The following is an 8,514-nucleotide window of genomic DNA, read 5'->3' as shown; positions in this document are numbered from 1 at the left end:
CATAAGCACCAACTTTATTTGGTGAACATGGTATGGGGTCTTGTTGATCTCTTAAAACAATATTCATTTAAAAATATGTATTTCACATGTAGAATAAAATCATAGGTTTTATGTAAACTGCTCTAGTCTCAGAATTTGTATTTTGTTTGATGCTTGAGGCTTGTCCTGCCGGTGATATTGGGAATGAGGTTGTGTTGGTGGTTTCGATGGAGAGACCCAGTCTCGCACCCTGCGGGCGGGTCGAAGAAGCGGAGACGTAGGCGTTAGTGTTAACCAATGACTAAAGGTTAATAGACAGAAAATCACTGTACCTGTGGGCGTCACCGCACCTTGGGAGAGAAGGGGAGTGTCGAGGGGCGGGGCAGGGATGGGGTAGGCGACAGAAGCGCATCTATATAGTCTCTAGGGATCATTCAGAGAAACAGATTTATCCGAGCAACAGTCCGCCTATCGAGCTGTCACCGACATAATGAGCGGACGAGTAGGAGACCTGAGCCCGAAGCAGGCGGAAATCTTGGCGCAGGTAAAATAGCAGTTGTTACCTTGGTGCGGTATTGTATTGTTTTTTTAGGCTGTATTTGAATGCCCATAATGAGAAAGTATGTGTCTAAAACGTTAAAAGGAAAACGGACGTGTCTAGGCAATGTTTCTGTGCATGCACAGTGAAAGGTGTTGATTGGGATGTGCTGCGCAATAATTATTAGCCCCTTTTCCTGCCTACAGTAGCCACATTATGCCTGAAGTAGTTGATGAATTTGCGTAAAACATAAGCACACCATGCGTCCACGTTTTCCACATTTCAATGTATTTACTGTATTAATTGTTTTAATTGGAGTCCGTCCTGTCCGTTTGCTTTGCCTAGTTAGCATTTTCTCCCAATTCTCCATATTTCGTGAAATAATGTCTGTCAGTGTCAGTATTATTATTTATTTTTTCTATGTGCAATAGTTTCGGGAGAGGATTGCGGACATTCTCCCTGACCTTCCCCTGCAACATGATCACTACCTCCTCCGCTGGCTCCGTGGTGAGGCCTGATCTGCACCTGTTTTTCCATAGTAGAAACTCAAAACTTGACAATTCAGCAGTTTGTTGTTTTGATATGGGTTTTGAATGGGTTTGTAAGCTAAACAGAAATGCACAGTCATGCATGATTACGAACTTTTAGGCTGTAAGTAGCCTACAGCTATAAATAAGCTATAGCTTATAGGTTTTGTAATAACCCCCCATCTATGAATAATTTAAAAATCTCTCGGTCATTGGTAAATGTCCTTAGCTCACTATCACTTGAAGAGTCCTGTCTTTTCCCTTATGTTATAGAAAGAGAACTAAATATAAACATGGGGATCACATGGGGATAATGATGCCCTCTTCTACTTTCACTCCTAATGAACAAAATGTGGTGAAACTGGCTGTCGACCATGTCAATTCCTTGCCAGAGAAAACAATGAAACTTCTAGAATCATTCTCTCTCTGTATGGGAACTGGTTTAGTTATGACAAACAAACATCTCTAATTCTGACAGACATTGGCTATGTGCCAAGACCTCTGGCCTCAGGGAATAACCCACACAGGAATCTGAGACATGTTGCAGTTGTGGCGGCCAAATTAATGTGAACTCCTCATTTTAATTTTCTTTTTCTGAGGTAATTTAAAAGGTAAATCTGTCTTTTTTTTTTTTGCTCTTGTTTTTTCATACGATTGGGATGTCTGAAACTAGAATGTATTTTAAAAGTAGCCAATGCTTAACCCACACACTCAGTCTCACTGTCACTATAGCAATAGCCCTCATGTTTGTGGGTATAACCATAAACACTGCTTGAGAGGCAGTGGCACTGTTCTCAAGCTACCACACACTACAGCTGACTCCACCCATCGATTCATCTCCCATGACAGTAATACCACAGAAAACCCTTCATTAGCATTCTCACTGAAACAGGTGTGTCCTGATCATTTCTCTCTCACCTTGGTCTCTTCTTTCTTCCTTTGTGTTAAGTTTAGAGTAGTTTGAGTCTGTCATGAGGTATTAATGGCCCCAGGACAAGATAAATGACACTTAGGAATACATACACACACCTTAAAAATCTCACACACCTTAAAAATCAGAGAATAGGATATTAGCTCACATCCATGTTTGAGTTTTTGGTCTTTGGTTTCAGTGACAGATTTGATTTCCACTGTGCCTTTTGCTCCTGGTGATCATTGCAACACTCAGAGGTTGTTTCTGATACAATTATTAAGTAAACATCAGCTTATAGGGCACACCGCTGGACTGACCAATAGGGTTTGACAATGAGCCCCTCTCCTCCCTCTGCCCCTAAATCCATATGAGCTTATTTACTCAGCCAAAGGGTAGTTTGGACAATGAAAAAAGGGAATGTCCGCTCAATGTTTTGCCTCCAAATGTGATATTTGGCTAGTGAACAAGCAGCCTTCTGTAACCAGTAAAGCTTGTGCCAGATTTGGCCATTGACTCAGTTCATATGTTGAACGAGACTTAAATAGAAAGACCCCTGAAAATGTGTGTGACAGCCAGGCAGCTGGCCACTAATCATTTAATAGATATTACACAGGACAATGCAGACTGTGCAGACAGGATAAAGAAATAGTAAGAAGCATGTGTACTGAAAACAATTGGATTAATCAGTGGTAGTACTGTAGCTGTATTAGCTTCCGTAACTCCACAGTGGTAGCACGCACCTTCCTTTGTGTCTGATTTAATCGTCAAGTGTATTGAGCTGTTCTTAAAGTTTAATTCTATTTTGTCTTGACACTGCATCTCTGCCTTGTGTGCAACGGATGAATATTTGGCTCTTGTATTTTGGGTTTTTGAATGGTGAAATGCTAAGAATTACACAATATAATAAACATAAATATATGTTAAATGTATGTTAGCCAAGTCAGTGTGAGCTAAAGACTGAAGGTATCCTAGGTTTATGTGTGTTGACACATCCATGTAGGGGGCAGCAGTTCAAGGCAGGCACAATTCAATATGGCCCCACGTTTAGATCAATATTAGTATTGGCCCTCAGCCTGTGTCGGTGTCTTTGCCTTACAAAACAGAGCCCAGACTTTTTCAACTGTGTTCAACTATTGTACTATCATGAGACAGTGTTAAAGAGTAACATGTGCAGTATTTACACTTCAGTTATTAAAAGCAGTGGTAAACAGGAATTCAGGGCCATACCCATTCTATGATTCATATGTTTCATGAATATTTACATAACACATTTTCCAAAGACACATCTTTTTTCAAGAACTGTTTCTGTGACATGAGAATGTTTTTTTTAGTTTCTTTGTTTGCTTGTTTGTTTTTCAGCCAGAAGCTTCAATATTCAGAAATCTGAGGCAATGCTCCGGAAGGTAAGACCCTGGCTCTGTTTATTATGTCATTTAATAAGGTCCTCTTCTCCTCTGTGCTGTCTCTCTCTCTCATATTGTATGTCCATATACTGTGTACAAACCTAATCTATCTAATTAATAGTTGTTGTATTGCTTATGGAACATGTTGATCAGAGAGACTAGATAATGATAAGAATGGTGAGATCACTTTCTGGGGCCAGTAAATTGTCACCATGGTGATTGTTTCGTGACAAGGGATTATAGAACACACACACACACCTGTGAGATAATACATTCTTACTATAAGCCTCCTGATCCCCTTCATTACTAGAGTGCAATGCTTCCAAACTGTCCTACAGTAACTGTCCTGGGATTGTGTGTGTGTGTGTGTGTGTGTGTGTGTGTGTGTGTGTGTGTGTGTGTGTGTGTGTGTGTGTGTGTGTGTGTGTGTGTGTGTGTGTGTGTGTGTGTGTGTGTGTGTGTGTGTGTGTGTGTGTGTGTGTGTGTGTGTGTGTGTGTGTGGTTCACACCGACTCGTACTCCTTCTCCCAGGCGCTGTATTTGTCCTTCAGGTTTCTGGCCGAGGGTTTGGTGTGTGTGTGTGTGTGTGTGTGTGTGTGTTCCTTCTTCTCCAAGAGAACAAAAAACAAAAGTGATCTTAATTTACACAGTTCTGTGTTCATTTTCCAGATGCCTTAATACATTCTACCGGCATGAGTACATATTTTAGATGTGTGTAATGCTGTCACCCTCTCTCCTCTGTAGCATCTAGAGTTCAGGAGACACATGAAAGCAGACACCATCATCGTTGACTGGAAGCCTCCTGAGGTACAGCCATGGGGTCTACCACTGTCTTATGCTACATGTATTACAATCATTTGTGTGGCTCTTTGGGCTTCTCTAGTGTGACCAGCGACACCAAGATTGTGTAAGATATGATAGCTGGCTTGACTTTGGAGCTGTGTCCATTCTACTAATTAAACTCTGCGATGCTCCTCAATGGTCCTCAGGTGATCGAGCGGTACGTGTCTGGGGGATTGTGTGGGTATGACCGGGAGGGCAGTCCCATCTGGTATGACGTCATTGGACCCCTGGACCCCAAGGGCCTCCTGCTGTCGGCCACCAAGCAGGACTTCATGAAGACCAAGATCAGGGACACTGAGCTGCTCCGCTTGGAGTGCCAGAGACAGTCTGAGAAGGTACTTACTGTACACGGTTTTCACTCTGTTGTTGTTTTTCTTGTCATCTTAGGTTTACATACAGAATCTTCGTCCACGTCTGATTCTTCACCCCCCCACCCCGTCCCTCCTCTCTTTCCTCCATTCTCTCTCTCAGCTGGGGAGGACCGTGGAGACTATAACATTGATCTATGACTGTGAGGGGCTAGGGCTGAAGCACCTGTACAAGCCTGGTGTTGAAGCCTACGGAGAGGTGAGTCCTACACTGTTGAGCCTGAAGAACAGACCTGTAGAAGAACACCAATAAACTAAATCGACAGAATCAGAATTAAAACCCAAATATTCATATTGAATGGAAGAAGTGGATGTTTGAGGCTGTAACATTGCGTCCACCTGTAACGTTTGTCAAACTCTCTATATGACTGTCTGTAGAAGCACTGATGGACTGTATGTCCCCTATTTGTGTCTCTTTCTCTCTCTCTCTGTCTCTGTCTGGCACCTCCACAGATACTTACCATGTTTGAGGAGAACTATCCTGAGGGCCTCAAGAGGGTGTTTCTAATCAAGAGTGAGTTGTTCTTCTCTGTCTACACACTGGAGAGGTGTTTGTGGATGTGTGTACGTGGGTGTCGGTGTGATACAGTATATCTAAAGTACCCACTCTCTCTGCAGCTCCTAAGCTCTTCCCGATGGCTTACAACCTAGTTAAACGCTTCCTGTGTGAAGAGACACGACGCAAGATTGTTGTTCTGGGAGGTGAGGGGCCTTTTCATTACACAGTATAGAAGTTATAACAAATACACTTGCACACACAATGACCACTGCAAGTTGTACTATACATTTGGTGATTTCTCTTCCTTAAAGGTAAACACCAAAATGGTATCTGTTTATGAGAAGGATCCAATTGTTGTGTTCTCTCTCTCTCTCTCTCTCTTCTCTGTCTGTCTGTAGCTAACTGGCAGGATGTGTTGCGTAAGCACATTGACCCGGACCAACTTCCGGTGGCGTACGGTGGGACTCTGACTGACCCTGACGGAGACCCTTGTTGCCGGACCATGGTGAGAGATAGGGAGGAATAAACAAGGGGCAGGAGACGACACAGCCATTACAATACACAAAAACCTTGTGTGTGTGTGTGTGTGTGTGTGTGTGTGTGTGTGTGTGTGTGTGTGTGTTATGGTTGTAGATAAACTACGGTGGTACAGTCCCCAGGTCGTATTACGTTCAGGATTCCTTGAAGGTTCAGTACGACTGCACTGTGACCGTCAACCGTGGCTCCTCCTTCCAGATAGAGTGTGACGTCACCACCCCCAGCAGCCTACTGAGGTAAACACTTAATATTACATTTAACCCCTGACTGGTTGAATGTGTAAGTGCTGGGGTGGGCAAAATCCTGCACACCCTGTAGCTCTCCAGTACCAGCGCTGGCGCCCCCTGCTGTTGAGTAACCATTATCAGGTGTTCTAATAAAGTTGGAACACTGTATCTCCCCTATCCCCCTCTCATCTCTTCTTCCCCTGTGCTCCTCTCTCCTCCCCCTCTCCTCCCCCTCTCCTCTGTAGATGGCAGTTTGCCAGCGAGGGGTCAGATATTGGGTTTGGTGTGTTCATGCGGACCAAGAACGGGGGGAATCAGAAGGTGGGCGACATGCTCCAGGTGCTGCCCAGCGAACGCTACAATGCGCACCTGGTCCCCGAGGACAGCTCACTCACCTGCTCTGAGCCTGGAGTCTGTGAGTGTACACACACACATGGAGATACAGCCACACACTCACACAATAGAATTTCAGTTGTTTCGTGTGTGTGTGTGTGTGTAATGCTTAGTCAGGATCGTGACTTCATACTCCCTCTGTCCATTCTATTCGTTGTAACTCTGTGTTGTTCTCTCGGTGCAGATGTGCTGTGCTTTGATAACAGCTACAGCATGATGCAGTCCAAGAAGGTGAGCTACAGCATGGAGGTTCTTCAGCCTGACGAAGAGACGCAGAGCCTGAACTAGGCTTCAGCAGGGTTCAACAGCTAGTGATTATCAATTCATACGTACTGTTATGCACAATTATTGTTCTTATATGATTATGGAAATGTATTCATGAACCTATCTCCACATTCTGCTACAAATACCAGACTTGAAAGATAGCATGGTAGAAATAGGGACATAGAGTGTAGTTTATACAGCAGCAGCATTGATATAACAGAAAGCGAAGAGAGAACTTTTCCGATCATTTTATGTCTTTTAATCATTTGTACAAGCATTTCATATCACAACCACTGTCCTTTTACTGTGTGGTTTCATCATATTGTGTGAACAAGTGCTGACAGTTTTCAGCACAGAAGAAGAAACCTCTTTCTAGTACTGTCCAAGTCCTATTTCTGCTTACATTGAACCAATGTACAAAAGGACTGATCCTGGAAATATTGTAATTTAGGATTTGTAGTGTAATGATCAGAATCTGTTCGCAGCTTATCCAGTCTAATTGCTTTGTATTTTCACCAGAGATCCTTTTTACTAATGTTGGTAATTATGTGGAGATATTTAGCAGACATTTGTATTAATCTATAGCAAACATTTACAGCTGACTACACTCAATTTAATTGAAATTAATGTTCAGAGTTTTGTTACATGAGAGATTATAGATACGTGTCTGTGATGTTCATTTGTGATTTTGTTCTCAAAATGTTTCAGATTTGTCCTTATCTCTATTGTGTACATTTGTCATTATCTTTGTTAATTAATTAATAAAGTGGTGGTAAAAAATATATATACACTCACAAAACACTTTATTAGGAACACTATACTAATACAGGGTAGGGCTTCCCTTTACTCTCAAAACAGCCTCAATTCTTCGTGGCATTGATTCCACAAGATGTTGGAAACATTCCTTTGAGATTCTGGTCCATGATGACATGATTTTTCAGGTGCACTTTCAAGGTGTAAATCTCCCATTCTAACACATCCCAAAGGTGTTCTATTGGATTCAGATCCGGTGACTGGGAAGGTCACTGAAGAACACTGAACTCATTGTCATGTTCATGAAACCAGTTTGAGACAACTTTTGCTTTGTGACAGTGCATTATCATGCTGGAAGTAGCCATTAGAAGATGGGTAAATTGTGGCCATGAAGGGATGCAACAATACTCAAATAGGCTGTGGCATTCAACCGATACCAATATATATAATATAATAAAGTGCTCGGTGAGTGTATATTTCCTCAATGTGGCACTTCATTATTTTGCAGGACAAATTCGGATTTTGACCACTGGATGGCAGTGTGGAATAAAAAACGACCATGAGGTTTCCATAATGTAATTTCAGTTTGACAAGGGATCAACCATCTACACGCTTATTACATAAATAGGCTAGGTCACAGCCTTATTATTCCGGTCACAGCAAAGCCAGGGCAAAAATATAAAAGGTCAAAGCTGGGAAAATAAGAACAGGACTTGTGGTGATCAACTCTGAAATTAGCCTACTTATGCGCCGAAATTAGAGTTGTATTTTTATATGAAATATCGTTGTGTATTATTGAATTTAGAATTCACGGAGTGACTGAACTAAAGCACAATTTAAATTATTTCTGTTGATACTGACTATCGTTATGCCTTTGCAGTTGACAAATGCCCAAATCCCACATGAGAGACAGGCCTCGGCTCAAAGTCAAATCCTTTGACCCAGCAGTTGAAGTTGCGGATCACAACTGCTGACCGGACTGACAAATGGTATCGACCTTACTATCTACCCACCGGGCATAGGCTTCAAAGCAACATCTACAGTAGGCTATATGACTGAGGTGCCTCTATAGCCGCTTGAATTCAACATTAAACAATACTGACTAAACCTTTACTTCAAAGCTGAGCTAGTCCATAGTTCTCTCTCATCCCGGACCCTTCTGGAGATGAGCAGAGATGCGGTGAGGTGCAGATGGTGGGGTGGGGTGTGTTTACATAACAAGGTCCGCAGGATTTAGTCTGCCGCATTGCTATAGGGCAGATTTCTGCTA

At 42.5% G+C, this 8,514-nt stretch overlaps 1 protein-coding gene across 1 annotated transcript; it reads left to right on the top strand.

The window, feature by feature from the left end:
- The first annotated feature begins 428 nt into the window (after nt 1-428).
- sec14l7 (SEC14-like lipid binding 7) lies at nt 429-7,267 on the top strand. The gene is made up of 12 exons (XM_083670693.1): nt 429-523; nt 949-1,024; nt 3,317-3,360; nt 4,105-4,167; nt 4,350-4,538; nt 4,675-4,770; nt 5,025-5,085; nt 5,190-5,273; nt 5,469-5,575; nt 5,704-5,843; nt 6,080-6,249; nt 6,412-7,267. Exons 1-12 carry the CDS (start codon nt 470-472, stop codon nt 6,513-6,515), a joined length of 1,188 nt encoding a protein of 395 aa, XP_083526819.1. The 5' UTR covers nt 429-469; the 3' UTR covers nt 6,516-7,267.
- Nucleotides 7,268-8,514: the final 1,247 nt, after the last annotated feature.

Source organism: Argentina silus (genome assembly GCF_951799395.1).
Source record: "Argentina silus genome assembly, chromosome: 5".
Lineage (NCBI taxonomy): Eukaryota > Metazoa > Chordata > Actinopteri > Argentiniformes > Argentinidae > Argentina > Argentina silus.
The sequence above is the reverse complement of the archived record's forward strand: the minus strand, read 5'-3'. Positions and strand labels throughout refer to the sequence as shown.